A 16,935-nucleotide genomic window follows, 5' to 3' on the forward strand; every position below is an offset into this window, starting at 1 on the left:
TGAAATGTACACTGCAGCCTGGTCTGCTCTTCAAGTCCCCAACAGCTAGCACAAACACAGCCCCCACGCCTCCCCTGTCTCCCTTCCTTCATCTCCTTCCACCTCCACATATGAGCAATAAACCCAAGCTTCACTTCCTTCCTCCTCTCCTTCTTACGCACATGCACGGGGCTCTCTTACGTGTACGGCTTAAGTTGCATATCGCGTGGTCCATTAGGAATCCGAGGGGTGTGAGGCACGGAGACCAAAATATCCACAGCACTCTGTTTCTCTCTCTCCAACTCATTGACTGAGTGCCTCGGGGTAACATCACAATAAGCGCTCCTTGGCCCTGATCCCCAACGCAATTCTATAATTCATCTTAATTGAGAAAAACAAGCAAGCAAATGGGAGCACTGGAAGGACGTAAAGTGCAGGTCGTGTACAGTATTTCAGGGACTGAGGGACCTGGTGTGTGTTTTGTGTCTGTGAAAGGTGAAAGTAGGTGCTTACCGTTGCAAAAAAATGCATTCGTCTTTCTTTTTTTTTGAGCAAATTTACTTTAAAAAACAAAATTATGTAAGAAAAACCATGATATTTTTGTCTTTATGTGATGATTCACTGTCATTTGGATCACACTTGCCACAATGGCTGAATAAATTGAGACAACATGCTATTGATAATGAAGCATAATGTTCCTCTCGAATCATTTTCATAAAGTGATATTAAGGGAAAATGGAGAGTAAAACGATGAAAATCAGACCCTCCGTGCTATAAACATAATGAATGACAGGGAAAGCATTTTTATGTTCTGCACTCACTGTAATTTTTACGCATATTCTCTAATTTATTCAAGGGACCTCTGGTTCAGATTCCCAAGTTTATAGAGACAGGAGGTAAAAGGCAGATGGTGTTTAAACACGATCTTGAAAAGGCAGACTAAACATGACGTCTGAATATCAAATCGTTGAGCAACTTTCAGGACAATATGGCAGCTCAAACACAGATGGAGCCACAGCTTTAGCTGCACGCATGCAGACTTTTGCTTCAGGTAATTAGCAGAGAGTTTTCTAACGTAGGATCAATGCAGGATAAATGCATGAAAGGGGGATTTCTGCATCGGGTGCCACCGCGCTGAACGTGTACTCCCACCGTTCTATTAGAGAATACATGTATTTTATTTTTTTTTGAAATATGCAGCACTGTTATCATTTGTGTTTGCTTTTATTTTTTCATCCACTTTTATCAGATCCTGGTCTATCTAGGGCAGTGGTCAGCAGTTTTAATCAATTTTCCAAACACAGGAGCACTACGGCAGTCAGGAAATCCCAGCAGGACAGTAGGGAATGGACATAGCAATAATAATAACACAAAATCTAATCTGAATTATGCTCTAAAGAGATTAGGTCGGAATAATCCCCTGAATAAACACAAATGGGGAGGAGGGGAGGCCGCTTGTGATCAAATGCAGGGAGGGGAGCCGCAGCGCCTGTGTGTGGATGTTTTTATTCCTGATGATGGGATTTCAGAAAAGTTGTGTTTGATTTTGGCTGTAAGAGTGATGAAGGTGTTTATTTTGGGAAATGAGAGTATGTCTGAGGCTCAGAGAGTTGCTATTATTAAAGTAGAATAAAATGATTCCTACTGCCTGCTCAAACAAAGAGAGATTCCCTAAGTGAGATGGATTCCTGAACATATCAGTCATAAAGCCAAATTGAGTTCATTCATTTCCAAATGGGATCCAGATTTATTTATAAACATATCACCCCCCAGTTAGACCCATTAAACCCATTATATATTTTGGGTGCAAAATACATAGTTTAAACTTTGTGTAAAACATATTGCCTTCCCGTCTCCTTGAAAGAAGAATGATGTGGAACAAAGGACAGGACAGTCACAATTTTCTGATTGCACAGCCAAACACAAAAGTACCTTCACATCACTGATTTCAGTATGGATAGAAGTACAGGGCAAGGGTTTGGCTCATATAGCAGTGTCACATTGAATGTATGTCCCTTAGGGTTGTCCTCAACCAATGCAATTCATAATTCATCATCAAAGTTAAAGGAATAGTTCAACATTTTGGTGTCTAACAACCTCACAGTGATGACAGGATTCCCGGAAGTCAAAACATCCAGCCAAGAAATTCCAGTTTTAGCACGTAACTCCCCATGAAACCACAACTTTTTGCAATTAGATGGTTGTGTGTAGATTAAATAAATGAGATTTACTGTGTTAAAGGGACTGTACGTAAGTAGCATTTTTTAATCTTTTTTTTTATTGCCAATGTGTTAACAGGTTGTAACCTAACCTAAAAAATGAGACCTTCCGAGACTTTCTGGGTTTCCTCTATCAGCCTGTAGACTCGCTTTCTTCTAAACTTTTAATGTGATGAATTCGGGACGTTTTTTTTCCGGGAAAATCCAACGGATGTGACGTCAAGTTCCGCTTCAGGGTTAACAGTGTACAACGATCGCTAACGTTCTGTTAGAAATGGAGTCCACTAATGCCAACAAGTGACTAGCCCACATCACAACTCAGACTCCAATACAAAGACCACGGAAGCACAAAAAATAATAAAGTTAAATATAGTGAAGCCTGTCTTGCAAATGAGGAATGTGACCTACATTGGGAGAAAACCAGGATCTACATCAGTGGGGCCTTCGATTCATGGAGGGACATCCGTTTGGTTTTGAATATCAAAACAGACCCCGAGTTGGCAAAATATACAGTATAGTGATATTGTGGTTTTAGCTGTCAATCATGTTTAGTCTCGTGTGTTTCACCTCACTGTTTTGGCCGATGCTCACTCGGGTCTACGTAGTGCGAGCACAAGCGCGAGCAACAAGACGCTGACTGTCGTTGACTTAACGGCCACAGGTGTCAATGTTAACAAGTAATTTCTGATTCTTACATCTAGCCCCTTTAATTAGTAAAATTGGGTGGATTTGTATAACTTTGGACACCACCAGGCTAGCTGTTTTCCCTTGCTTCCAGTGCCTGCTTGGTCTTGCTTCAGATTAAGCATACAGATATCAGAGTGATCTTCTCACCCGACTCTCGACAAGAAAGAGAATAAATGTATTTCGCAAAATGTTGAACTATTCCTTTTATGCCAGCCACTAGAAGCTAAACTGTTGAAGCGAAACATGCTCCAAACTGTGATTTTTGGTTGATTTGCTCAAATTACTGCCGGGTCTCTGCCTTGGCCTTCCCGGTGCTGACTCTGTATGGCGAAGGTTCAGGGATCAGCGTGGACAGGGCCGGAGCAGACCTCGAGGTCACCTGCTGCCTTTCTGCTGAGCAGGCTATTGTCCAGCAGCTGCATGGCCGCACCACTCCAGGTCTATTCAGAGTCTATTCAGCAGCTTCAGCTAAGTGCAATAGAAGACCCGGGTCTATTGTCTGACGCCAAGTCTGTTTGAGCTGCACCAGAACGCTCACTTCATCTCCCAGCGAGTTCAGAGAAACAGCTAAGTCTCTTTGAATGGGGGCGGATTTACACAAGTAAAAAGACACGTTAAACGCATTCAGGCCGACTCCATCTCTCAAACAGAGAGCTGCTTGACCTCAGCGACCCAATGTCAAACCACACTGTATGACCGCTGTTCGCTTGCCTCAACACAACACTCAAACTTACATTTAGATACAAAACACAGAAGAGGTGCTAACGGAGGAGAGAGAAAAGAAAAATCTCTAATTTGTCTACTAGATTCGTGACAAACAACCAATTAGTGTCAACACCTATTTTGTATTTCTGCAAGCATGTCATGTTAGCGAGCCTCATTTGCATTTTTCTTCAGCTGCATGTAAGAAATAAGAAGCAATAAAAACATTATGATGCAAAAATGGTTAACAAGAGACCGGTGGCATTGCTAGCAAGTTAGCTATTCCCAAAGTGTTGGGTAAGTGTATGATCATGCACACAAAATGGCCATATCACACTCAGTAAAAAAGCCATCTGGAGGCATCAGCACTTCTATGAGCAGAATTAAGTCAGAGTGCAATGACTTTCTCGTTTAAAGTGCCTCCAAAGAGCCCCATTATTACCTTCCCAGAATGCAAATGTGCTGTGGGCCAATTAGAGGTTGAGCCAATACCAATGTAAGCCCATAAAAAACCCGCCCTTCCATAATCATTCAGCGATATGACTCATGGGTGAGATTGGAACACCGGCCTGTAAATGTGTCACGATTATGACTCTGTGCTTAAAATGAATGGTAGGAGCTGTGTATTTTATTCCCACGGTGCTGGCGCTGAGCCATGCATATGTTAGTGTCAGTGCTTCTAATGAAATAAATAGACTTGTGATAGTACTTATTAGGTCTCCATAAGTGGCAGGTAAAGACAGAGGGCCCCGCGGTGGATCACAGGTAGTTAAATGTCTCTTTTTAGATCTCCCCCTATCAAGAGGTATTTAGGGGGGAGAGGGGTTGCTTTTTTTTTTGTTTGTGGAGACAGACGCCCTCATCCAGGATCCCTCTGTGTAATTACACGCCACAGAAGACCTTCATTCCTCTCCTCTTCACAGAGAGAGATGAAAGACAAGAGAGACAGAGGCATGTAATCGCTCCTCTGGCTAAAAGAGGAGGGAGAGGAGGTGAGGAACGCAGAGAATAGAAGGACAAAAGGATGGTGAGTGGCGGTGGGGTTTTAATAAACTTCCTCGGTCTCTTGTTTACAGAGACTCTCCTACCGCTCCTGATTTCTCACTCACACACACACACACACACACACACACACACACACAGACAATCTTTGACTGAGGCTTTCATTATTCTCAGAGTTGCCCGATTGTTCGCCTCAGGACAGATGTGTAAATTGTTGTGCTAATGTAAAGGCCCACTGCTGAGAGCTTTAGAGGGGAGGAGATTTACACACTCCACACCACTGTATAACTGTCACTCACAAACTCACGCTCACGAGAGCATAAAGAAGGACGCCGGAAGCGACAGCATCTCAGCGCACACACTCAGACTGGACCATGCACGTGTATGCAGGAACACACACACAAACACACACACACCGGTACTGACTACAGGCGTGGGTGGATGTTGACATGCACGCGTAAATGTTCTATTTCATTCTGCCATTCATAGTCACCTAGCCTAAATCGAGGGGAGAAAAAAGACTCCTTCCCCTCATCACAAAGCAGAGAAGTTACAATCTGTCGCTGTTTCTCCGTGAAATATTATTTTTATTTATTACTCTAAAGGGCACACATGTGGCAAAACAACAGGAAGGTAGCTGTTAATGATCTCCCTGTGGTAATCTGAGGGATTTTGGTGTTTGTTTTAATAGTATAGCTAAATCTGTTGTTTGGAAACAGCAAAGAGCTCATCAGAGTAATGTGAGAAAAAGGGACGATATAATGTGACAAAAGTCATAACAGCAGTGATAAACCAAGAGCTTCACAATTACACAGAATGTACCTTGACTATCGAGTCGTAGCACACCAGGGGAGTCACTCGATTGTCACTTGATGACCGACAGAAAGTTAAGCAGCATAAAGTCTGATAACCGATTGAGCATTTAAATTAATATTTGGGGAAATATACATACATATTTGTTTCTTGTCGAGAGTTTGATGAGAAGATCGACACCACTCATCGGTCTGTTAAATATCAGAACCAGAAATACTTTATTGATCCTCGGGGGGGAAATTGTGACGTTACAGTTGCTCTTATATAAAAGCACAGAAATATAAGTGAATAGAAATAAAGGGAGTATGTTATATGTAAATGATGTACATAATGCTACAATATACACAATATACTGTATGTAGATAAATATAAATGATTAATAAAAAAAAGAATAAGAAATTAGAAATATAAGAAATATGTACAAATATGTGCATCTGACTATATATATATATAACCACAGTAAATAAGTAAATACAAAATGCCGAGAAGCTACAACAGTACTTGGTTAGCTTAGCTTAGCACAAAGACTGGAAACAGGGGGAAACAGCTAGCCTGGATCTGTGCAAAAGTAACAAAAAAATCCACCTACCAGCACTTTTAAATCTCTCGTTTGTTAAATACGTACAAAAATCGAAGCATAAAAATGACACGTTGTGGTTTTACAGGTGGTTTTGTGCCGTCCTATTTCTTGTGCTAAGCTGGCTGCTGGCTTCAGCCGGTGAAATATCATAGTGATATCAATCTTCTCATGCAACTCTCGACAAGAGAGTGCAAAAACCTGCATTTCCTGTCATGTTAAATCATTTCTCCAGCACAAAATGCAAACATTTGATTGTTCCAGTCTCTCAAATTTGACAATTTGCTCCTTTTCTTTGGTTTATGTCATTGTACATTGAATATCTTTGGGTTTGGATTATTGGTTGGACAAAACAAGCAATTTCAAGACAACACCTTGGGCTGTGGAAAACTGTAATGAGCATTTTTCACTATCTTCTGACATTTAATAGACTACAATAATTATAATGATAATAATTATGAGATTGATTGATAATGAATGTAATTATTAGTTAGTATATTTGTACTGATTTGACATCCCTGTGTTTTCTTTCTCCCGGTCACATCTCTGCAAAGGCTGCATGACGCTAGGTGACTGACTACTCCGCTGTCGGTCTGTCTGTTTGTCTGATGGCGCCGAGGTCTCTTAGGGGTTCCAAACAACCCATCTGCCCAGGAATCTGCCAGTCCGTCTGTCCGTCTGTCTGTCTGGCTCTCCACAGGTATGTCTATCTGTCCCTGCGTGATCCATGTTTCTTTTATTAAGCTGTGGAAGAGGAGGGCAGGAGCTGGCTGCAGCGTGAAGGTTGAAGCTATAGACAGCGAGAGACACCGCTCAGTGTTTAATGACCCACTATAACTATACCTATTCATCTCCCCCGGCAGAGCAGTGAAATGCCATGGAACATGGAAATAGTCCTCTGCTGAAGATATCGCATCATGCTAAATCATAACTCCTCAGCCGGCACTAGTATAATTACATGAAACATGTTTCTCCCGCTGCTTTACATGTTTCCTTTGACACAAAACGACTCAAGGAAAACTGCAATAAAGATTAACCTGGGAGCAGTTTGACACGATGACAGGGCAAAAACAAAAAAGTGTCAGCCGCTGCACCGCTTCCACATAAACCAATCAAGCAGAAACTTCAAGCTCACATATATCCCCCGATCGATAAACATCTATAAGGCTTTCCTTTGCTTGCGTGAGGTGCTTTCTCTACCTGCTGCACCTACACACACAGAAACACACACACACACACACACACTGTTGTTGCTGAGAGGATTGGAGGCAAGTGAAGCTGAGCAAGAGCAGAGTCATAGCAGAGACACCCAGAGTTAATGAACCCTCACCAGTCGGCATGGCTGTCCATCTGCTTTCATAATCCCCATTAACAGCAGGCCACGAGCGTTGCCCAACCAGACACACACAAGCAGGATATCGTCATCCTAAATATCCTCCGTAAAGAATGAGGGCTGCATATGTGTGCAGGATTGGGTATTGCAGGGGGGCTGATGTGTCCAATATAATGCCTCTGTGCCTTAGCTCAGCTCACCCGCTAATCTAAGCGGAGTGGCGGGAAGAGGTGAGCGTGAGGTCGGTTGTTGAGCCCATCTGGTCAGCAGCAGGTAAGAGGCTTGAAACACACACCCGCTGACACACTTGATGCGTGTGTGTGTGAGCTCATACACTTAAATCCAACCTTAATTACATGCAGGTACATCTGCCACATTAGACCAGACCTCGCCCCGCGCTACTTCACACACGGCGCTCATTTAAAACGATTCCTGACTCTTCAGCGACCGATGCCTGGTGGCATTTTGTAGCGTCGCACTCCGCGTACACCTGGCTCGGCGAATGAACCAGGAGGATAAACCAGGTTTCCTCCTGTGCAATCAGAGAGCGCCTGCCAAAGCGAGGGAGATGGGTGTGTGTGCGCGCGAGCTGTGTGCTGATTGAGACTGGGAGTGTGACCCCATTGTGACCCATGCAGAAAAGGGAGTAATACCTAAGTAATACGGCTGGCTTCCCATCAGCGCGCGCCCATCGCACACACACACACACACACACACACACACACACACACACACACCAAACACACAAGCCCGAGCCAAGAGGCGCCTGTCAGCCCTTGATTAAGACCTGCATCCAAGGCGAGAACAGAATCTTTACTGTGTGTTTGGAGGCTCCCAGTCAAAGCCTCTGGAGGAGAAGTACGAATTAAGTCCTGGAGCTAGAGACGGGTGGAGGAATTAAAGAGTGGATGAGGGCAGATCTCATTCTTTCACTCCTCTCTTTGCCATGGTTGTGATCCAAGAGTGTCTGAGCAGAAACAGGGATTATTGCCCCTACTGTGCGTGCTTGCATATGTTTCAGGGATGAAGTTAGATACAGCATAGTAGGGCTGCACGATTATGGCCAAAATGATAATCCCGATTATTTGTATCAACATTGAGATCACAATTATTTATTGATTTTAGGAACAAAATATGTTTTTTGCACTTTCACATTTTAATAAACAGAGCTTTAATTTCTATGTTGTGATACATTCCTGCTAATGTACAAATCTTTGCATGAAAATAACGAGTTGTTATTCACAGTGTATCTCCTAGAAGCAAAACTTTTTACCCAAAATTAAATCAACAGAGCACTGCTTTCAGTTTCACGTTGTGCTAGACTACATTCCTGCTAATTAACATATCTTTGCATCAAAATGAGACTTAAAATAAGGTTCCTCCTCACCTCCATTCAGTGCATTTTCGTTTTGCCCGTCTGCTCACTAAACAAGTAATATGCAGTGTATTAATCTTCTACTCTTTCAGGAAAGTCTTTCACGGGCTACCGCTGTGGAGTGCGCATGCATGCAACGGCAAAATAGCTCCCCAAAAGTGAAGACAAAACATCTTCATCACCCCCTGGTGGCTGGCTGTTAATTTAGGAAGCACTTGATTTGATATGCAGCGGCGTTTTCTATGAGCGGAGCATTTTAAACATCAATAATGCAGCCAATTTAATTGTGGGAAGCCAAAATCGTAATCGCGTTTTATATTTGATTAATTGTGCAGACCTACAGCATAGCAGACCTTCTCCTTTACCACGATATCTAAAGCTCAAACTGAAGAGAGGAGTGGGAGAGAAGAGGCAAGGAAAGGACACAAGGACAGGAAAGGTCTGGATGTGCCCTTGCCCTCTGATTAAGTGGCCAATCACCACTCCATTACTGACAGGGGCAATGAGTGTGGTGCTTTAACTCCACGACAGTCCCTGCATTAAATAACACAGCAGCTCACCGCCGACATGCAGCCAATCACGCAACCCCACCCACCACTCTCACAAATAACAAATACACTCATTAACCGTCATTCGCCTTGATTTAAAGCCCGAGGGAGGAAAAAAAAATGTTTGAAAGTCCTGCTGTTGCCTAGCTGCCTGCCATGCAGACAGAAGGAGGCAGGATCATTTCCGTTCCCTCTCTCAGCCGGAGATATGCGCGCGTACGCTCAATACACCGCCTCTCCGGGGAGGTCTGTGTGTCATTCCCCCACTTTAGACACACCAGCTGCTCGGTGTGTGCTCTGCAGTGTTAAGATCCCCTTCCCACCTCGCACAAGCCCCCGGTGGCACCCACATCCACTCACACACAGGCATGACAAAGCTCCCCTCCTTTACCTACCTACGACAACCCAAACACCCCCCCACTCCCCTACATTCATAAGTACCCTGAGGGCAGATGGGACCCTAATAAGCGTTACACTCAGAGAAATGGGATTCTTCACAGTGCCTTCTAAAGAGCAATTCCCAAACTCCACCAGAGAGCTGGCTGGGGAGAAAAAAATGATGGAGTGAGAGAGATATGGATGGCAGAGGTTGGTATATGTGAGACTATAAAGCTATAAATACACCTGATGAGACTATCAACTTGACTGAAGGAAGAGGAAGGGGAAATGGGGACATGCGAAGGCAATTTATTAATGTAGGGGTAATGTAGCTTTGTGCGCCACATTCATAAAAGCAAGTCAGAATAACACCATCGCTTTCCCTAATGCAGCACATTTTTAACACACTTTAAGCTGACTTTTCCTCCAGTTAGCCAAGCCCACATGACACACTCAGATACAAACAGACACAAACACAAGCATTAACAGATTGGCTGTGGTCTAAGCTCTGAGTGGACTTGGCTCAACTGCCTTTTAAAAGACAAAAAAAAAGCCTCCGCTAAGAAGATGAGGGCGAATCTACATGGTCTGAAAAAACTCCCTTTTTAGACGAGGACACACGCAGAGCGCTGGACCACAGCACAGCCAATCAAGTGCTGACACTGCCTCTGATCTATGGACCTCAGCGCAACCACTTTTACCAAGTGTGTGTGTATGTGTCTATCTCAGGGGGTTGTTCAGGATCTGGCGGAGACCCCCCGCAGTGATTCCTGATCCTATTGGTCACGATGCCCAGAGTGCTGCTGAGATCTTAAATGAAAATTCCTGCACTCACTCTCTCACTCCTCCCAAGTGACCCAGCGGGTTTTCCACCATTACACAAATAAATGCTACCTCTTCATCAGAGGATGTGGCTCCGTTTTGCATATGTGGGTGTATGCGTGTGGGTGGGTGTTGTACTTTTGATGTCAGATGTCACCGAGCATGTCTTAGCGTATCAATCGTAATGAGATTCAGCTACAACAAGCAGGTGCGATCTTAACCTGTTTGTGAGAGGTTATGCAACAGTAATACACATCTGAAGAAGCACGAACACACACATTCATGCATGTGTCAAAGTTGTGAATGAGTTCTGAGTGTGTGTGTGTGTGTGTGTGTGTGTGTTCTGCTGCTGCCGCCCCCTTTAGCCCACACAAAGGGGCAGAAAAAGCTCTGTGGAGTCTCCTATTCATCTAAAGCACAATGGAACCCCACAGAGGTTTTCTTCCTGTTTCCCTGTCTGCCCCACCCATCTCCCCCCACAGGGCAGGATGGAGGGGTAGGGGGTACCCTGTCCGGCCGGCCCAGCAGCAACTCAGCTCCCATCTGCCACCGAAACTCTCCCTCCTCCACCCCTGGCCCATCCATCCATCCATCCATCCATCCATCCATCCATCCATCCCCCCTCTCTCACTCCTCACAGCCACAACTTTTTTAACTGCACTCGCTGGCTATTCGAAAGTCTGAATAATCAAAATCTTTGTGTTTCATTCAGAAAGTTTCACCTTCAAAAGTTATTGACAGAATACATTTTGTGATTAAAAAAAAATTGTTTGACCTCGGGATAAACGGCGTCGGACAAAAACGGTTTTACATTTCAAACATCAGTGGCTTTAAATTTTGGATTAAATTGAAACATTCCTGCATTTTTATTACTGTTTCATATGAAAGGCACACCGGTAGGAGAGAGACCATCTGGTGTGAGATAAACAAGACATTTTTAACCACAATCCAAGGAGGCATTACATGAAATATTTAAACTGCTTCGCTTGATGGTAATTTTGTACACTTTTTAAATAACACTCAGTTTGAATTAATAGGCAGGCTCAGCAGTATTGATTAGATCATTATTACCCAGGACTCTAAATACTTTGAGAACACATTGTCTTTGCGGAAGGATATAATGGCCTGTGCTTAAAATCATATTCATCTCAAGTCTGCCAATCTCTGCTCGAAACTTTCTTCTGCTGCCAATGCCTCTTTCCATTCTTTCCAGTCAGCTCCTTCTTCCATTTACCTCGCTATTTTGCCTCCTACAGAGCCCTTGCCGTTTGCTGCAGATTTATGGTCCGGTCTAACATGCACGGTATTGGCAAAGCATTAAACATGTCTACTCTTAATACTGTGAGCTCTCTCCATCGATAAGAGCCTTAATAAAAACATCCCCCAAGTGGATTTGTGTGTCTCTTTTTCACTTTCCACCCTCAGCCTCCCTCCTCGACAATATCCCTCTCTCTTAACCACTGTTTCTTCTGCTGCTTTGCTAGCTTTAACCTGCACATCACTCGCCTTCCTCTCATTCTTTCCCACCTATTTCTCCCCACACACACACACACCGCCTCATTCTCTGGCCTGTGCCAGAGGTTTAATGACGCTTGAATGCCACTGCTATGGAGTTTTCTTCTTCGCCCTTTTCTCATAAAGGATATTTAAAAGCCATGCCCCGAGATCAATCTATCTCAATGTGTCTCTCACGGATTCATTTCTCTTCCATCTCCTCTTTCTGTTTTTTTCCTCTTCACTTTCAGATGGATAGCATTACCCTGCGTAACCCCTCCGCTTGTTGGTTCACACACACATCCTCTGCAACAGCCCTAGGCTGCAATTGGCACGCTTGCTCGAGCTGCCACTCTTTTATCCAGTCTATAAATGCCTATTGGTACCCTAAAATCCCACACTACCCCCCTGCAGCCATCCGGGTCAGTTACGCCGCCGAGAGCTGAGCAGCTGCTCCCCTCCCACTTCTTTCTCCTTTGCTGTCTCTGATGTCAAGAATTTGAGCATCATAAGCACATTTTAAATATTAACAAAGACCACTTTGCACATATGAATAATACAGCAGAGAGGGCAGTGGCTGGCCAGCGATCCCATCCCCTGCCGCCTGACGGCCGTAAAACTAATGCACTGCTCCGGGACAGAATGTGGCCCGGTCTGGTCCGCCAGCAGGACTTGCCTGAGGAACTAGTCGGGCCCCGTGGCATGGCCCAAAGAGAGCTGTCGGTCTGTTTATTTTATCCCGGTGCCCGACCACCTGTCCAAATCTCTGCAGATGCAACAGCCTGGCAGCACTTTTGTTATGACTACATGTTTCAGAGACACTTTAATCTAATCTGACATCTCAATCTGTTGAGCATCTTTGAAGCCAAATCTACTTTGGTGTTTGTTTGAGGTTAGCTTTGTTGTCACATTCCTTTTCTTTTCATGCGTCTAAAATTCATACTTTAGCCGTCAGAAAATTACAGAATTCGTCCGACCAAACTGTAGAACGGGGCAACAAATATTTCAGTAGCCTGTTATTAGCTCACATGTCATATGAAAGAGTCAGCCGCTGCACTGTTATTCAGGAGCAGGAGGATTCACACACTTAACACACACAAATGAGACAGCACATCCTAGAGGAGTGTCACAATTCGTCCAGCCTCTATGGGAGTGTCTGACATGCTACGCTGCCTAACTCTGAACACTCGACTGCTTCTTCTTCGCTACCCTCGCTCTCCTCCTGTCTTGACCTCGCAGTCTGGACACTGGTCTCCTGCCTCCCCCGTCCCTCAGGGCTTACTGGGAACCTGGTCGTCTTCAATTAATCCTGATGTCAAAAAACTGTGTGTAAACACACTTCCCGTATGTCACTTTTCTAATTCTGATGAAGCCATTAATAATGACACGCAGAGAGAAAGGCAGCGGCCAGCAGGGTAGTTACTCCAGACAAGTGTTCCTGGCAGTCTGGGTAATTAATGTGTATGTCAACACAGAAAGAGGAGCACCAAAGCAGAAATGTGAGCTCAGCACATCCACAATGCAGGCAGAGACCGAGACGGCGGCGGCGGCAGAGGAAAGGTATACACACAGTGGGAGAGAAGACAAATGCAATCTGTCCGTCCCATCATGCATTCCCTAAATATATCTCTGCCTTCCTCTCTCCCAGACACAAACTTTACTGGGGCACAACTGAGCTATTGTCCCGTTGTCCCCCTCCTCCCGTGGCTCTGCTCCCCCTAACAGGACCTCACCGCAATCCCCAACTGTTTATATCAACGTTTCTCATTTCTCATGCAAGGATTTCAGAACGGTCCACAATTTTAATAAACGTAAGCTGCTTTTCTGCTCCGCCTGTTCAGGGAATAATACACACACACACACACACACACACACGAGGACCTTGGGAGGTACGGCGGAGGGGCTCTTATTGGCATTCAAAGAAATGGCCACAGACCTGGACAGACGGTCAGTGTCCTCCAGAAGATTACTGCTGCCATTAAGTGACAAAATGGACCTTCTCACCAGAGAGTCCGGTTTATTTCTCGGAGTGGTCTTTTCGCAAAGCTTGTGTAGATTCTGCACTCATTGTTCTTTTTCATGCTGTAAACCGAGCTTAATCCACAATCCACAACCCTCAGATTGCTGCCTTGTACTTCAATCCTATCTGGCAAAGGGAGGGGAGGAGAAGTCCACGCTCGCCTACCACAAGGCCACACTGAGAGAAATCATTCATCAAAACACTGGAGATGGGCAGCGTCACCTTGGTGTGCAGGTCCTGTCCCATCAGCTCACCTGCCCTGTGTACTGTAACGTGTGATTTCATCTCCATGAGAGCTGCTGCAGTCTTTGAGGGCATTAACTCGGAGCAATCCACTGATAGAAGTCTGCTCTTCCCTGATCAAAGCCTGCTCTGCTCAGACTGAAATACAATGTCTGATAAAATAATGATTAAAAGAGTATCAGTGGTTTATGGTCAACTGGGTGTGTTCAGTATTTCAGACACAACTTTTTCCCCCCCACGCTTGAAAACAAGCGTGTAAATGTAGCTCTTGCAATGAGAAAAATAAATAAATGAAAGAATCTCTTTCCCTGAAGCACTTCAAGAGCTCAGTCTTACTTTTCTTTTTTGGAGAGGCCAAGGAGGCATGGAGCAAAACCTTAATTACTCCCCTTAGCACCAGGGGAGTTTGATTTTTTCCGCTCCAAGTAGAAAAGAGAGCTCGGGTCTATACTGTAAGGTTGAAGACTTTGCTGTCAGGATAAAGAAAGTGCTGGTCAGCAGGTGACCCCAGACCTCTGCACTTTGATGGGTGTAGCTCCTCTAGAGTCCAAGGCAGGCTTTTTTAAATTCCCATGGAGCAAAAGTTAGGGCATGAGGGTAACTTTGAGATTGGACACTTTTAGTAAAAAGTATGAAAAATCGAAATATTTTCTTGTTTGACTTGATGTGCTCAAAATAGATTAAAAAACAGAACAAGCTCTGTGTGTGTGTGTGTGTGCGTGTGTGTGTGTGTGTGTGTGTGTGTGTGTGTAATTGTGTTTTGTCAATGTTGCACTATGTCACATGTGTAGTCTATACTATATATGTCACAAGGATTTACAAACTGATGTTTAATTTCTCAGCTTACCAGTGCCAGACACGACATATCCCCCGATCATCAGGAGCAGCAGAACCAGAGGACCGACACCTTGGCCGCGCTGCATCCGAACAGAGCGCATCTTTTCCGGCTACGCCGTTGCGTAAACGTCCCCTTGTTTCCCTCCACAGCACCAAGCTTCTGACAACACCAGGTGGCTCTTGTCCAACAAAAGTCTAAAAGATTTATCAGGAAAAAGAGTGAAACACCAACAACGAGTCCAGTAATTGATGTTGGCTGTTTTTTGGTAAATAGTTCTCAAAACACATCCATCACCAAAGCAGCTTGGTGAGATTTGCAAAGGTGGTAATTTCCGCCTGTAATCAAAGTTTGAAGAGGTCCGTAGATATCACACCCTCATCTGAATATGAAGAAACAGCTGCTATTCCTGGTGCATTTCATTTCCAGACGCACTTGTGCCTCGATTCTCTCCAGGAGACATTTACGCGCAGAAGGTGCCACCAAAAAGTCACCAAAAAGTTTGACGCATTACTGCCCGAGATGCTGTCAGATAGCCGCGTCCACTGCAGACTGAACTCCAGACTCTGGTGCGCCTCTGGGTGTCTCTGGGTGTCTTGTCTCCGTCCCAGTCCACAAGGTGTAAACAAGAACACGGGGGATCAACTCGGAGCACAATGCCAGCCTCCAGCCTCCGGACTACCAGTCCCCGCCTGGCCAATCATACACCATCCTCCTCCTCCTCTTCTCAGAGTGAAGGCTGAACAAGTGAAGGTAAAGTAGTGGCAAGCAAAAGAGGAAATAGATGTGGAGGAGGGGAGAAAAAGAAAACCCGGATTCTAGAGCGCACAGCAGCGTTCTGGATTCAGCAGGTCTCACTGCAGACTGGAAGTTTCTCTCATTATAATCTATCTATCTCTATGGCTATAAATCTATCTAATGTTTATTTTCCAAATATAATAACGTTAATGCAATAACACAGACAACCCCCTTTCTATTCTTCTCACTAAGACTGAGAAAGTGGATCATATCAGTCCAGTTCTGAGGTTTCTACACCGGCTCCCTGTCTCTCAGAGAATTGATTTCAAAATACTCCTGCTGGTTTACAAAGCACTAAATGGTTTAGGGGCCAAAAATACATTTCTGATCTTCTGCTATATTATGAACCATCCAGACCTCTCAGGTTCATCTGGATCAGGTCTGCTTAGTGTCCCCAGAGTCACAACTAAACATGCAGAAGAAGCAGCGTTCAGTTTTTATGCACCTAATATTTAGAACAAGCTCCCAGAAACCTGCAGGACCAACTCCAGCTCTGAGTTCTTTTAAATCAAAGCTTAAAACGTTCCTGTTTGCTGCTGCTTCCTTTTATTAAACCAGATAATGCTTTTATACTGCACTAAAACTTTTACTCGTGTGTTATATTCTATTTTAGCTTCTATCCTAGCTTTTATTTTTAGCTTGTTTTTATTTTCTAATCTTTAATGTTTTTATAACTGTTTTAATTATGTCTTAATGTTTTTTTGCACTTTGTCGCAATGTTCATGAATGTTTATGTAAAGCACTTTGAATTGCCCTGTTGCTGAAATGTGCTACACAAATAAAGCTGCCTTGCCTTGCCTTGCCTATTCTGCCCCTATAATGTGAAGAGTCTGTTGCGCAGCAGCCTATCTTGAGTCTATAAAAGAAGTCCAGCAGCATTTTTATGAGAGCATAATATACTTCCTGTCAATCCATCCCTCCCGCTGCATCCCTGGGTCATAATTTACTCCCGGTGGCCACAAGAGAGCACCCTTTCATAAATGAGCTCCAATGAGGACGACACCACCTGACTGGATCTTCAGCACAAACTCTTCATTATCAAAGAAGTCGTTTCCTGTGTGAGTGGATATGATGGTGATGATGATGATAGTGTCTGATAGGTGAGGACAC

General features: G+C 44.2%; 1 protein-coding gene across 4 annotated transcripts in view; it reads right to left on the bottom strand.

Moving 5' to 3' along the window:
• The window catches only part of unc5b (unc-5 netrin receptor B), a 151,904-nt gene that overhangs the window by 40,511 nt on the left and 94,458 nt on the right, over positions 1-16,935 (bottom strand). The window contains exon 1 of one of the 4 annotated variants that reach the window (XM_074646495.1): positions 15,040-16,619. The exons of the other annotated variants lie outside the window; for them this stretch is intronic. Within the exon in view, the coding sequence (XP_074502596.1) occupies positions 15,040-15,130 (91 nt within the window). The 5' untranslated portion in view covers positions 15,131-16,619. Of the gene's footprint in view, positions 1-15,039; positions 16,620-16,935 lie in introns of those variants that run through there. 4 annotated transcript variants of the gene reach the window in all.

Source organism: Sebastes fasciatus, chromosome 9, assembly GCF_043250625.1.
Source record: "Sebastes fasciatus isolate fSebFas1 chromosome 9, fSebFas1.pri, whole genome shotgun sequence".
Taxonomy (NCBI): domain Eukaryota; kingdom Metazoa; phylum Chordata; class Actinopteri; order Perciformes; family Sebastidae; genus Sebastes; species Sebastes fasciatus.